Source organism: Perognathus longimembris, chromosome 7 (assembly GCF_023159225.1).
Source record: "Perognathus longimembris pacificus isolate PPM17 chromosome 7, ASM2315922v1, whole genome shotgun sequence".
Classification (NCBI taxonomy): domain Eukaryota; kingdom Metazoa; phylum Chordata; class Mammalia; order Rodentia; family Heteromyidae; genus Perognathus; species Perognathus longimembris.
Genome location: NC_063167.1, coordinates 14,189,143 through 14,203,418, shown reverse-complemented (window position 1 = coordinate 14,203,418; position 14,276 = coordinate 14,189,143). Strand labels below are relative to the sequence as shown.

General features: G+C 53.4%; 1 protein-coding gene across 6 annotated transcripts in view; it reads left to right on the top strand.

Moving 5' to 3' along the window:
• Positions 1-11,303, top strand: part of Asap3 (ArfGAP with SH3 domain, ankyrin repeat and PH domain 3) — a 54,119-nt gene extending 42,816 nt beyond the window's left edge. For 2 of the 6 annotated variants that reach the window (XM_048350487.1, XM_048350486.1), the window contains exons 11-25: positions 904-973; positions 1,430-1,517; positions 3,646-3,694; positions 3,780-3,970; positions 4,053-4,186; positions 4,438-4,532; positions 4,711-4,888; positions 5,696-5,775; positions 5,869-6,014; positions 6,573-6,640; positions 6,728-6,835; positions 6,947-7,226; positions 8,147-8,372; positions 8,777-8,912; positions 10,086-11,303. In XM_048350487.1, the coding sequence (XP_048206444.1) occupies positions 904-973; positions 1,430-1,517; positions 3,646-3,694; positions 3,780-3,970; positions 4,053-4,186; positions 4,438-4,532; positions 4,711-4,888; positions 5,696-5,775; positions 5,869-6,014; positions 6,573-6,640; positions 6,728-6,835; positions 6,947-7,226; positions 8,147-8,372; positions 8,777-8,912; positions 10,086-10,160 (1,924 nt within the window). In that variant the 3' untranslated portion in view covers positions 10,161-11,303. Of the gene's footprint in view, positions 1-903; positions 974-1,429; positions 1,518-3,645; positions 3,695-3,779; positions 3,971-4,052; positions 4,187-4,437; positions 4,533-4,710; positions 4,889-5,695; positions 5,779-5,868; positions 6,015-6,572; positions 6,641-6,727; positions 6,836-6,946; positions 7,227-8,146; positions 8,373-8,776; positions 8,913-10,085 lie in introns of all 6 variants that reach the window. The other 4 variants (XM_048350491.1, XM_048350490.1, XM_048350489.1 and 1 more) reach the window with 3 other exon arrangements.
• The last annotated feature ends 2,973 nt before the right edge of the window (positions 11,304-14,276 follow it).

Below are 14,276 nucleotides of genomic sequence, written 5' to 3'. Positions count from 1 at the left end.
CCCAGGACTGCAAGAGAACGAGAGAGAGAGAGAGAGAGAGAGAGAGAGAGAGAGAGAGAGAGAGAGAGAGAGAGAGAGCCAGAGCCAGAGCCAGGCACCAGTAGCTGGTGCCTGTAATCCTATCTATTCAAGAGGCTGAGATCTGAGGGTCATGGTTCAAAGCTAGCCCAGGCAGAAAAGTTTGTGAGATACTTCTCTCCAATTAACCATCAAAGAAGCCAGAAGTAGGTTCAAGGGGTAGAGTGCGGGCTTTGAGTGAAAAAGCTTAAGGAACAGCACGCAGACCTTGAGTTTAAGCGCTGGTACTAGCATGGCATGTGTAGGCATGCACGCATATGCATACATAGACACACACACACACACACACACAAAACACAAGCGAGAAATGCCAAGGCTCTGGTGGACTGGGTTCATATTTATACTTTGTAATTAGGTTTTATCAGAGAAGAACAGCTGAAGAAATAATTTAACTCTCATAGGAGAAGTACTAAGTAGCTTCCTAGTGCTTATTAAATACTAAGATCATGGATTTGTTGATCTCCATATTTACATTACTTAGCCACAATTCTTCTCTTGTGGTTCACAGCCTGCTCCTCCTCTGAGTGGAAGCTCCCTAAGGTCAAGAACAGTGTCTCCTCCCTCAGGCTAGGATCTCTCTGGAGAGGACCCAAAGTCATATTGTCCTCTACAGTAAGGATTTCCAGAGAGTGTACTGGAAGACTCCTGAATGCAGGACTATGGGCTTCATCAGAAGGGAGCCCAGAGAATGATGGATGTAGGAGTCTGGGGAGGGAAGAGGTGTAGAGATATAGTTAGAAGCCACAGAGGTGGGTCTGGAACACTGTTCTTTGACATATGGAGACCAGGGGTGAGCCACCATCCCTCTGTCTCTGTGGGCCTTAGGATCCGGAGAGTCTGGCAGAAAAGGAAGTGTGGAGTCAAGTATGGCTGCCTAACCATGTCACACAGCACGGTGAGACCTCCCCTGGAGTTCTGAGCAGACAAGTGTCATGCCCTGCCTATAAGATGGGCCCCTAGACCTGACCCAGATGCTGGGGATGCCTTGTGGGAGGGAAGAAGTGACCTGAGGGCCCATCAGCCTTGGTGAATTCACAATACCCTTGAGGTACTGGGGAGGGAAGATGTAAACTACAATGAGATTTAACAGATTGGGGGACTGGGCTGGAAATGTGGCTTAGCGGTAGAGCGCTTGCCTAGCATGCATGAAGCCCTGGGTTCGATTCCTCAGTACCACATACTCAGAAAAAGCCGGAAGTGGCACAGTGGCTCGAGTGGTAGAGCATTAGCCTTGAGCAAAAGAAGCTCAGTGACCGTGCCCAGACCCTGAGTTCAAGTCCCAGAACTGGCAAAAAAAGAGTTCAGGGACTGGAAGGTAACCTATCCATCTTTCACCCCCAACTTCCTACAGATCAACCGGCCCCCAGTGAAGTTGACCCTGTTGACATGCCAAGTGAGGCCAAACGCTGAGGAAAAAAAGTGCTTTGACCTGGTGACCCGTGAGTGCCCCCTGCCCTGTCCCCACTCTTTACAGGGCCTCTGTAAGATCCCTGTCCACTCCCATCAGGCTTCAGCCAGGCCTCCGTGTCCAGTTCTACCCAGTAGGCCTAGGACTCTGGACTCTTTCTCTGGCTTTGCCTCTCGTGACATTGTTATAACGCACCCACTGGCCATGTCCTAGAAAGCCTAAGTGGCTTTGGGTAATCTGCTTTTGAAACTGTGTGTCTGCAGAGGGGGGGAAGGTATGAGGCTTGAATTCAAGTCTTTGCACTCTTCCATGACTTTTTTGCTTATGGATCATGCTGTAACACTTGAGCCATGCCTCCAGCTCACCTTTTTCTAGTTAATTGGAGATAGGGGTTTCATTGTCTGCCTGGGCTGGGTTTGAATCAGGATCCTCCGATCTCAATCTCCTGCATAGCTAAAATTACAAGTGTGAGCACGTGCAATCCTACTTCCTTGCAACTTTTCAACTGAAACTTTTTTTTCTTTTGCCAGTCATAGGGCTTGAACTCACTGGTGCTATGCCACTTGAGCCAAAGCTCCAGTTCCAGCTTTTTTTGCTGGTTAATTGAAGATAAAAGTCTCACAGACTTTATTCAAAGCCTGCCTTGGCTGGCTTTGGTTCTGTCTTTAGATCTCAGCCTCCTGAGTAGCTAGGATTACAAGCTTGAGCCACTGGCACCTGGCTCAACAGAAACTTTTTATTTTTATTATTATTATTATTTTTATTTTTTATTTTTTGCCAGTCCTGGGCCTTCGACTCGGGGCCTGAGCACTGTCCCTGGCTTCTTTTTGCTCAAGGCTAGCACTCTACCACTTGAGCCACAGCGCCACTTGTGGCCGTTTTCTATATATGTGGTGCTGGGGAATCGAACCCAGGGCCTCATGTATACGAGGCAAGTGCTCTTGCCACTAGGGCCATATCCCCAGCCCCGAAACATTTTATTTTTTATTTATTTATTTTTTGGTCAGTCCTGCGGCTTGGACTCAGGACCTGAGCACTGTCCCTGGCTTCTTCTTGCTCAAGGCTAGCACTCTGCCACTTGAGCCACAGCGCCACTTGTGGCCGTTTTCTATATATGTGGTGCTGGGGAATCGAACCCAGGGCCTCATGTATACGAGGCAAGTGCTCTTGCCACTAGGGCCATATCCCCAGCCCCGAAACATTTTATTTTTTATTTATTTATTTTTTGGTCAGTCCTGCGGCTTGGACTCAGGACCTGAGCACTGTCCCTGGCTTCTTCTTGCTCAAGGCTAGCACTCTGCCACTTGAGCCACAGCGCCACTTCTGGCCATTTTCTGTATATGTGGTGCTGGGGAATTGAACCCAGGGCCTCATGTATACGAGGCAAGCACTCTTGCCACTAGGCCATATCCCCAGCCCCGAAACTTTTTATTTTTAAGTATAAATTAGTTATATATGAAAGGGTTTCATTGGGAGGTTTACATGCATGCATATTATAGGCTCTGAATCACTTCATCCTGTTAGTTATCTTGTGGAACACTTGGTGGCAGGATTTGGGGGGAGGTAGGTGCAGATTAAGAAGGCCCTTTGTGGTCTTGTTCCCAGGGAGGGGTATGCAGGACGGATGCAGGGATGGGAGATAAGGAGGTGTCCAGAAGAGAGAGAGATGCCCATAGATAGACTCCTGAAGGCCTGCTGCTGTGGGGGAGCAGGAAGGGCTGCTTGGAGAGCACTGGAATTAAGCCTTGAAGTACCTGGAGAAGGCAGCATTTGGTACCTTCCACTAAAGGCATGGAAGCAGGTGCATCTGGCCGGTGTAGCTAGAACAGAGGGTTCATGTGGAAGAGGGGGCAAGGCCTAGTCTTCAAAGTTTGAACCTTATTCCCTGGCTGAAGGGAGCCAGGGCCTTGGGGCAGGAGAGCACTGTGTTTAGCAATCTGAGCACAATGGCTGGAAGCTGGCACAGGCTGGGTGAAAGGAGAGCGGTAAGAAGCAACCACCCTTTTTTCTAGCCACTGTCACCACTCTGGTTTGGGAGGGCCTGACCTTTTGGTGACAAAGACTACACCCGGACCCAGCTATTTGGGTGGGGGCTCCCTAGGCCAGGGGACCCCCACAGGGCTTGTAGGCCTGATCCCCCCCCCCTTCTCTCCCGACAGACAACCGGACGTACCACTTCCAAGCAGAGGATGAGCACGAGTGTGAGGCGTGAGTGCCCCTTTGGTGCTGTGCATGGGGCTGGGAGCCTGGGCCACGCCCAGCCTCCCGTCACCACCCGTCTGCTCCATTGCAGGTGGGTGTCTGTGCTGCAGAACAGCAAAGACGAGGCTTTGAGCAACGCCTTCCTGGAGGAGCCCAGCGTTGGCCTGGGGTCCCATGGGGGCACCGGGCTGGATGGGGAACCCCAGGACCTCACAAAGCTGCTCATCGCGGAGGTGAAGAGCAGGCCTGGGAATGGCCGGTGCTGCGACTGTCAGGCTCCAGGTCTGTGGTGGGCGGGGCCAAGAGGAAGGGGCGTGGGAAGGGGGGACCAGCAACCCCAGGCTCGAGCTGTGCTTCTCCCCAGAACCCACCTGGCTCAGCACCAACCTGGGCGTGCTCACCTGCATCCACTGCTCAGGAGTCCACCGCGAGCTGGGCGTGCGCTTCTCGCGCATGCAGTCTCTCTCCTTGGACCTGCTGTGCCCCACGGAGTTGCTGGTGAGGGCGGGGCTAGGTGGAGCGGGGTGGGGCCTGGCCCGGGGGCGGGGCCTTTGGTGGCTGGCCTGACTGAACTGAGCGGAGCTGGAGAGAGAGGGTGGGGTGGGGGTCAGCTGAGCTGGACACCAGGGTGTGGTGAGAGGCTGTGGGGCTGGGCCCAGATAGGCTGGGCATCTGGGGAGGCCGGGGCTTTCCAGGAACACTGTCCTAACACCTTGTTTTACAAAACAAACACTTTCCCACCACCCCAGCTGGCTTTGAACATAGGAAACATGCGCTTCAATGAGGTCATGGAGGCCCAGCTGCCTTCCCACGGTGGACCTAAGCCCTCAGCCGAGAGTGACATGTAAGGAAATGTGGCCTCCCTGCCTCGTGGTCACAGAGGACCCTGAGATTAGAAGTCTAGGGAGTAGGACTCTCAGATGTAGGGTCTCCAGGACTTGGATACTGTGCCTCCTGGGGGATGGTCAGGGGTCACTCAGGGAAACGTCCCTTCTTCTGAGGAGCTGTGGTTCTCTTGGTAGGAGTGCCCGCAGGGACTACATTGTGGCCAAGTATGTGGAACACAGGTTTGCCCGCCGGTCCACCCCTGAACCCCAGAGACTCTGGACAGCGATCTGCAACAGGGACCTCCTGGCGGTGCTGGAGGCCTTTGCCAATGGGCAGGACTTCGCACAGCCATTGCCAGGGCCTGATGGCCAGGTAAGAACCCCCCTGCTGGGGCCACTTACAACTCACCTCCATGCACAGACTCCCCAGACCTCCTCCAGGGCTGCTGTCACTCCTCTGTGCCCCACCTCGGCAATGGGGCCAGGTCTCACCTGCTAGAGGGGAAAATAGGAAAGAGAACAACTTTAGCTAAGCAGACTGGGCCAGAAGCCTGGCTGTGTCTTTTTCTGTCTATGATCCAGGGTAGTTACATAACTTCTCTGAGTCCCATTTTCTCATCTGTAGAATGGGTTGATAACGGTTTCAGAAATGGGGAAGGGTGGGAAGGCCACTGTGTTGGCTGTTCCAGTGATAAACACCATGTGAGCAGGGAGAAAGGATGTCAGGGATTTGGAAAGATCAAATCAGGAGTTGCCAACTGATTAGGATTAAAAATTAGATGTCTGGGAGGCTGGGAGTAACTGTGGTAGAACACAGTGTGCTTAGCATGAGTGAGACCCTGGGCTTAATCCCCAGTGTCAAAAAAGAAGCAGCAGGCTGTGTGTGTGGAACCCTGTGGCTATGGGTTATCCAGTGGGCCTAAGAGGCCTCATCAGGGGGCAGGGGACGAGGCTAGAACCAGTTTGAGGACACCTTTCCCCAGGGCAGAGGAGGAAGCATTGAGGGAAACTGAGGGAATGGTCACCCTTCGCCCACTTTCACAACACAAGGTTCTGTCCCTTCTCCCCAAGGCTCTGGGGCCTTTGGATCCAGAGGCATTGGGTAGGAAAGTTTTAAGAAGACAGCATTGAGTTGAGGACAGGTAGCAAAGGGAAACTCAGATGTGGGTGTTCTATTCAGGCACCCGAGCTTGCCCTGCACTTGGCTGTCAGAGTCGCCAGCCAGGCCTCCCTGCCTATCGTGGACTTCATCATCCAGAATGGGTGAGAGCCTGCCTGCCGCCTAGCCCCAGCCCTCTCCTCCCGCCCCTCCCCCCTAGCCCCCCTCCCCCGCCCCTCCTGTCTGTTCTTCCTCTGTTCCCTGAACCCACCCACTCACTCCAGTGGCCACCTGGATGCCAAGGCCACAGACGGGAGCACTGCCCTGCACTATGCCGCCCTCCACAGCCAGCCCGACTGCCTCAAGCTACTGCTGAAAGGAAGAGCTCCAGTGGGCACAGGTACGACCCCCATTCTGACGGCCTTGTGGCTCAGAGAACACCAGAAGTAGGTGTGTTCTTCACGGGCAGACCTGGGTTCTAATCCTGGTCAGCTCCTGACCTCTGCAACCTAGGGGACTCTTGTGATTCATTTGTGAAACCTCAGTATCCTCATCTATAAAGCTGGAGAATGCCACTGGCCTGAGTAGGCCTACTACAAGGGTAAATAAAATAACTTCTCTGAGGGTGCCAAGTGAAGAAAACGTTAGTGCAGTCTGATCATAGTGACTAGCATAGTTGCCAGTTACTACATTACTATGTAACAGGTATCAGGTGATCTCATTCATCACTTAATTTATCTTCAAGACAACCTGGCCAGGTAGTTCCCAAGTATCATGTTCGTTTTATACATGAGACAGTGGAGGCCCAGAAAAGTTATGAAACTTGCCCAAGGTCACACAGGCAAGAGGTGAGGGACAGGATTCAAACCTAGGCATTCTGATTCAGAGTTCATCTTCATCTCTAAGCTCCAGTGTCTCCTTGACCCTGGCCATGACCCCTGAACTTGCTCCTTCACAGTGAACGAGGCAGGAGAGACAGCTCTGGACATAGCCAGGAAGAAGCAGCACAAAGAGTGTGAGGAGCTGGTAAGTGCAGGGAGGCTGCCCGCTGCCCCTTCTCCCTCCCTGATGCACCCCTGACCCTGTCAACTGCCAAGTGTTTGTTTTGGGCAGCTGGAGCAGGCACAGGAGGGGACCCTGGTCTTCCCTCTGCACGTGGACTACCCGTGGGGACTTTCCACAGAACCTGGCTCTGACAGCGAGGAGGATGAGGAGGAGAAGGTGGGCCCAGCCTCCTGCCTCTGCAGATGGCAGAGGAAAGAGCCAGGTCGGGTGTGGTGTGGGGCTGGGTAGGCTGATCTGGGGAAATGAGGCTATTTTTTGCCCCCACAGCGCTGCCCTCTGAAGCCCCCAGCCCCTGCCTGCAGGGCTAGGGGGAAGCTGGACATCAGCAACAAGACCTATGAGACCATCACCAGCCTGGAACCAGCTACCTCTCAGAGCCAGAGCAACCACAGCCCCCCGCCCTTGCCCATCAAAAGCTCTTCTCGGACCATGGTCCCAGGGCACACGGGACATGCCAGTGGAGGTAGAGTTGGCTGTCCAGAAACGATGCTCACCAAGATGTTCATTGAGGGCCTGCCATGCGGAGAGCTAAGCTCAGGGGCATGCAGTGAGTCCATCCCATCCTCACAGTCTCCCCTCAGGGAAAGCGGGCATTCTCCCCTGTGGGTAAAGGCACAGAGATGCTAAGTAACGTGCCTAAGCTGCCACAACGAATAAGCCCCAGCCATGGGATTCAAACCCCGCTGTGTCTTACTCCAAATTCTGCCGTGCTTCACTTAGACAGGAGAGCCAGAATTCGTGAAGCATCCATAGAGTCCTGGGTCCTGGGTCCCATGACACAGCCTAGTGAGGAGACAAACACAGAGAGGCCATTGATTGTCAGCAAGGCTGCATGGGCTATAGAATTGCAATCCCAGAAGAGCAGGATCAGCCTGGCCGAGGCTGCTGTCTCTCCAGCACAAGGCGCAGAGCTCAGCTGTCCTCAATAACTGTTGAGTGGACAGAGCAGGCATGGTCTGGGAGGCCTGGGACAGAAGAGGCAGGTCCTGTTGGGAGTGGGGTGGGTGTTTCAGGAGGGCTTCTAGGGGAGGTGTTACCTGAAGTAAGCCAAGGAATGGGCAGGAAAGGACAGATGGAGGAGAGAAGACAAGCATAGATACAGAAGAAATGAGCCAGTGTGGATGGGCTGATGTGATGACAGGGGGAAGGGAGGGGTGAGAGAAGGCCAAAGACTTCTATGTGTACGTGTGCCACTCCTTGGGCTTGAACTCTGGGTTTGGGTGCTGTCCCCCTTAGCTTTTGTACTCAAGGCTTGTCCTCTGCCACTTGAGCCACAGCTCCACTTCCAGCTTTCTGGTGGTTAATTGGAGATAAGAGTCTCATGGACTTTCCTGCCTGGGCTGGCTTTGAACCTTGATCCTTAGATCTCAGCCTCCTCAGTAGCTAGGATGGCAGGCGTGAGCCACCAGCAAAGTGTTCACAGTCTTACGGGAAATGAAGCAAACCGGTTTTATCTTCTGGTTTCAGATCGCTCTGACATCCCCAGCCTGAGCTCAGAGCCCCCTGAGGTCACTGAGAGTCGAGACAGTCCAGCCTCCTCCTCTTCCAGCCTCACAAGCTCTATGGAACCTGGAGGACCCAGCCAAGCTCTGCCTGGGGTGGAGGAAGGCCTCCATGAATCACCAGGCACCTCCCAGCCTGTGCTGGCATCTGGGACCACCCCTGCTGAGGTGCCTCTCCCCAGCAGGTTCAGGTTTGTGAGGGTCTTGCTGTGCAACCTGACCTCTCTGAACATCCAAATCGTGCCTGCCTCAAGACTGAGCTATGTTCCAGCTCTGGGACCTCTCTCCCTCCACTCGCCTCCTCCTGGGTCTGGTCAGGAGAGCCTGGTGGAGCCTTCCCCCTAGTTGCAGTTAGCCACACCTGTGTGGCTGGATCTAGAGGCTCTCAAGAGGCCTGCAGTCTGTCCCCAAACTCCAACCCAGGATCCAGCCCCCTCCCCCCACCTTCTTTACAAACCCTGTCTTTGGGGAGAACTGGACTTAGGGCTAGGGGTTGGTTGCAAGTCTCTGGGACCTGTGATAGACCCAGTCTAGGGGCTTTGTGAACCCCACAAAGCTTCACCTTTTTGCTTGAATCTTTTCTTCCTACTCTTAGGGGCTCCAGGCACCAGGATGATGTTGGCCTTTTCCTGCCTTCCAGTTCCGAGAGCACCCGTTCCTATCGGCGGGGAGCCTGGACCTTGGAAGACTGTCCCTCTGCCCAGCAACCTCTGCCCAGAAAGAATATTCCGGTAGGAGCTCCAGGACTATGACTAGAGGGGCAGTGGCAGGTGTCTGAGAGGCAGCGTTGGTCAAGAACAAGTATAGAGTGGGTAGGGAGTGGGAAGCCTCTCCCCAAGATTGGGGCCCAGATATCCACCATTGGGCCAGTTCCTGCCTGATTGCCCCTGCCGTTTCCTGCTCTGGCCCAAGGCTGTGTCAAGCAGAGAGAGCAAGGCCTTTAGTGATCATGAAGTCACAAGGCCCAATCTGTGCCCCAGGGGAAGATGGGCAAAGCTGTGTCTGCCCAGCCAGCCGCTGAGAGAAGGAACCACCTGCTGCTGTACACCTGGATTAGGATGGCTCTGTGCCAGGCCTGGGCCTGTGCAGGAGGCTCCTGCAATCCACAGGGACCTCCAGATCCTAGGCACAGAGGGATGTGCCAAGGCTTGCAAGCCCCCTCCTCCTGTGTCCAGCTTCTTCGTGCCTAAGAATTACATATGTCATATTACTGTCTCCAGTAATGACGCGTAGGCAGTCACGCCTGCGAGTGGGTTAGATGGGAGCTGGGAGGAGGCAGAATCCTCTGTTCCTGGTACCCTGGAATTCCTCAGGTGTGCTATTGGTTGTCTGTACTGGGAAGAAATGACAGGAGCAAGAGCTGAGTCTCGCTGGGGATGTGGCTCCATGGTAGAGCACTTGCCTAGCATGTACAAGGTCCTGCATTTTATTCCCATCATGGCAAACCCAGGGACACAACTGTGTATCCACACCCTGGTTGCCCTGTTGCCCTGGAAATGAAGATCCATCCCTGGGCGTCGAGTATAGACTGAGGGAACCTCGGGCAAGTGGCTTCACGTCTGTAAGCCTCACTTTCCTAATCTGCAAAATGGGAATAATTTAATCTACTCATCACAGGACAAAGTGAAAGTGAACTCCATACCTGGTACGGCTTAGGAAATGTCAGCTTCGGGGCTGGGACTGTGGCTTAGTGGTAGAGTGCTTGTCTAGCCTGCAGGAAGCCCTGGGTTCCATTCCTCAGCACCACATGCACAGAAAAGTCCAGAAGTGGAGCTATGACTCAAGTGATAGAGCGTTAGCCCTGAGCAAAAGAAACTCAGGGACAGTGTCCAGACCCTGAGTTCAAGCCCCAGGACTGGCCACCCCCGCCAAAAAAAATGTCAGCTTCATTCTTCTCCCTCTAGGCTGGCTTCACCGAAGGAGACGGCTCTAAGACTGGCGTTCGCACGCCAAGTTCCCTGCAGCTTTTTCAAGACTAACTCCTTGCTGACCCCTGCATGATCCCTGCTGGACCCCAACATCCAGAGCTGGGACAAGAGCCCACATGACTGACACGGGAGTCGAGGCATCCATCCCCTTGGGTCTCACTCCTGTCCCTCGTGTGTTTGTAACCTTCCTGGCACGGTCCATGCCCTGCCAAAGACACTGGCCCTTCCATGTTGGGGCCAATGGTAGCTCTTTGCCTCTTTCTCATTATCCCCAGCGCCAGGCAGCCTGGGGGCTGGATCTGAGAACTTCTGCAGCTGGACCCAGCCCCTCACAGACCTAGACTATGTTTCTCACACAGCCATAGGGCTGACCCTCCATCATCCACTTCCTGGTCAGGGGCTGTGCCAGCCCAGCAGCAGTCCTCTGGGACTAGTTATTGGTCTGGTGTTCCTTTACTGAATTCTAGCTTTCTGTGAGCTCTGGACTGGAGTCGCGATGCCAAGCTGTTCTCAGGAAGTGGGCTTGCGAATGGGCAGGGCCAGAATCTGAGGGTGGTGGTTCTGGGGGATAATTAGACCAAGGGTCATGACCTCCTGTCTGATTGTTGCCCTTGTGTGGACCAGTGCCCGTGTCCTGGATGGCCAGGATGCTCTCGAGGCATGCAGCCTTCTTGGGACCAGTACAGGAAGTCGAACAGAACTCACCCAAGTTGGGGAAACTCCCTGATTGAGTAGGATGGGAAGAAGTGGTCTGAATTGGTGGATTCCCCCTTCTTTCTCTTGGTCAGCTGAGGAGCCCTCTGGCCTGGGGGCAATGAGGGAGGGGCTGAGTAGAGTGGGTTGATAGGGCTGGGACTTGAAGGTGCTGCTTCAAGGGGCTGGCAGTTCAACCACTGCTCAGCCCTAATCGCCAAGATGATCCTGAGCCATCACCAGCCACCAGCATCTGGACTTCACAGCCACTAGGTGCTGGGCCCCATAGAAATGGGCCTGGCCAAGTACAAGAGACCAGAGGGCATGTGGGGGAGGGGGGCACCACGGCCTGGCAATAAGCTGCGCTATTTACTCAGGATGCCTGACTCTGTGGGCCCCACAGCAATAGGGCAGGCTCCTGAGCCCCCCGAGTCTACCTTCATTCATCTCAGACCTGTTACTTCCCTCACCTGTAATAAAAGATTTGTGGGGTTTCTTTCATGTGGTCTAAACAATATTAGGGAAGGAAAGGAAGCTTGGGACTTGGACTTCTTTCCCTGGATGTGGCAAGGCACATAATCTGATGTGGAACAGGGGCTTCTGAATCATTTGCCCAGGGGATTGTTGGCACACCAGAATGTTTATTGTTCCCTAGAGGGTGCTACTGTTAAGCAGTGTGTGTGTGTGTGTGTGTGTGTGTGTGTTGGTACTGAGGGTGGAGCCTAGGGCCTCACACTCTCACTTGGCTTTTTCACTCCAAGCTGGAGCCATGCTCCAGTTCTGGCTTTTTACTGGTTAACTGAGATAAGTGTCTTGTCTGCCCAGGCTGGCTTCGAACCTCCTGAGTAGCTAAGATTATAGGTGTGAGCCTCAGCAGCCCAACACCTGGCTTGATCTGTTTTGTGTTACTGTAACAATACCAGAGGCTAGGGACTTTCTAAATAAAGACAGTTTGTTTGGCTCAGGATTCTGGTGGCTACAGGATCCAAACAGATATGCTGCTGGCTGGCATCCCTCTCTGTGTCTTAACATGGCCCCAAAATGGAAACGGGAGCACCTGCCTGCAGTAGAAGCTAAGTATGTGGGATGGCTTCACTTTGTAGCAACCCGCTTTTGCCAAGACTCACTGTAGGAGACCACATTAGAGCCGCCATGGGGTCTCCACGATCTAATTAACATTCAATATTGTCACACTGGGAAGCAAGCTTACAGCACGTGAACTTTGGGTAGGCACACTCAAACGATATCCATAAATCCACAGGTCACCCCTCAGTAGCAATTGTTCTAGTCCAAAATGTTAACAGTGCTGAGGCTGAGAAACTCTAGGCTGGAGAGGAGTTGTTGAATGGGGATGTGAGATCCGAAGTTTAGGGTCTACTATGGTCCCTGCCACAGCCCCTGCTGATTTCCCCTGAGACAAGGATTAAGGGACCAGCAGTAGGATACTTGGGAGTCAATCCCAGGAAGCATAGCAGAGGGCCAAAGAAAAGGAACAAAAGGTCAAAACCCAATGAAGAATGCTGAGCATACGCCTCTATTCCTAGCACTCAGGAAGATCTCAAGCTTGAGAGCCTATCTTGAAAAGCCAAAACCAAACAGAAACAGCAGCATGTGTGAGTGAGAGGTGACCTCTGTGACCTCTGTGGGTGGACAAGAGATGGTACTGCTGCGATTGAACATGACTGAGTTGTCCCGCTGAGAGTAAAGAAATGAGGTCCTTGCCACCTACTCTGGTCCATTTGGGGGCAGCAACTCTGTCTTCCCTAAAACTTAGGGAAGTAGAAGCTGCCAGCTGTGTGCCCACCAAGGTGGACAGATAGGCAGATAGGATATGGTGTTGAGTACAGTCCAGAATTTCATGCCGGGGGTTGTCCACAATGGTTCTCCACTTCAAGCTTCCATTTGTACAGTGCAAACGTTGGGACTTGATTTTACTTGTGAGGTAATCTGGTGATGAAGGTAGGAACCTGGTAGAAGTCTAAGGAAAATAAATCTCTCCCCCTCCCCTTGCACTAGGATCTAAACCCAGGGCCTTGGGCATACAAAGCCAGCTCTCCCGCTGGAGCCCCAGCCCCAGCCCTTCACTTTTATATTTTCAGATAAGGCCTCACACTTGCCTCAGCTACTCTCAGACCACAATCCTCCTCCTAACTGGGACCACAGGAAAGCGTCACCACACCCGGTTTTGTTTTGTTTAGGCATTTTGAGTTCTGGGCCTTGTGGGTGCTAGTCAAGCACTCTACCACTTGAGCCACACCCCAGCCTGTCAAGATTGTTTTTGCTCAGGCTGACCTCTTACCATAATCCTCCTCCAGTCTTGATCTCCCAAGCTGAGGTTCAGGAGTGTGCCACCATGTGGGGCTTTTGCTTTAAGGAAAGCAATCCAAAGTAACCATAAACATCTATCCCTTCAACCCAAGACAGCCAAGATGCCTCCCAGAGTCCCAGACCAAGAAAGTCTAGACTAAGCAACTGTGTGGAGATACCCAGCCTACCTCTGGCCACCTTCCCCACACCTCTGTCCTGTGGTCACACCATTTCCCCCTTCCTCCAACGCTGACAGGCCAAACACCTTTCCCTCCCTAAGCTTTACACTCAGAGCTCCTGGAGGGCTGGTAGCTTTGTTTCCCTCTGGATGCTGAGGATTAGTATTGCCTGGCACACATGAGGTGCTCAATAAATATGGGTGCATGAATGGATGCCCTTCCTCCACTTGGATGCCCCCCCCCCCCGTCCACTCTGCCTATCAACTGAGTAAACTTCTTTTCACGTGTGTCTTTAAAGTGCTTTCCTCCCTGGGCCCCAGTGGCTCACACCTGTGATCCTATCTGCTCAGGAGGCTGAGATTTGAGGATCGTGGTTCAACACCAGCTTGGGCTGGAAAGTGTGAGACACTCATCTCCAATTAGCCATCTAAAAGTGGTGCTGTGGCTAAAAGTGGTCCAGTGCTAGCCTAGAGCCAAAATGCTCAGGGACTCTGAGGGACTGTGGATGGTGCCCAGGCCCTGAGTTCAAGCCCCATGACTGAACCCCCCTCCAAAATGTCCTCTTCTCCCCCTCTCCCCAGCTGTGATAAAGACAGTCCTGGATCACATCTCTGCTTAGCCCAGCTTGCTGGAATGGGGTTTCTCTTGCTGGGTGCTTGAATGTACTGAGATACACGTTATGTGTGCCATTCTCCCTTGACACCCCTCCCCTCACCCCAGCCGCAGTGGAACACCAGGAGGCTGACTGACTCAATCTGTTTCTCACTCTGGAGATGTCACTGAACACCCCGGAGGCCGTTCACAACCTTCCTCCTGTTGGGGGTCCCTCGGCCCCCCCACTACACAAGGTCATTTCCTGCCCACTGGAAGGGAAGGGAGTTGGGCCTGCGGGAGACACTTGCAGGACCTTCCCCAGGAAGACAGGAAAGTACACAGCCGTTCCCTCCCCTCCACCCGGAATTACCCATCCAAACCGAACCCCTCTAAG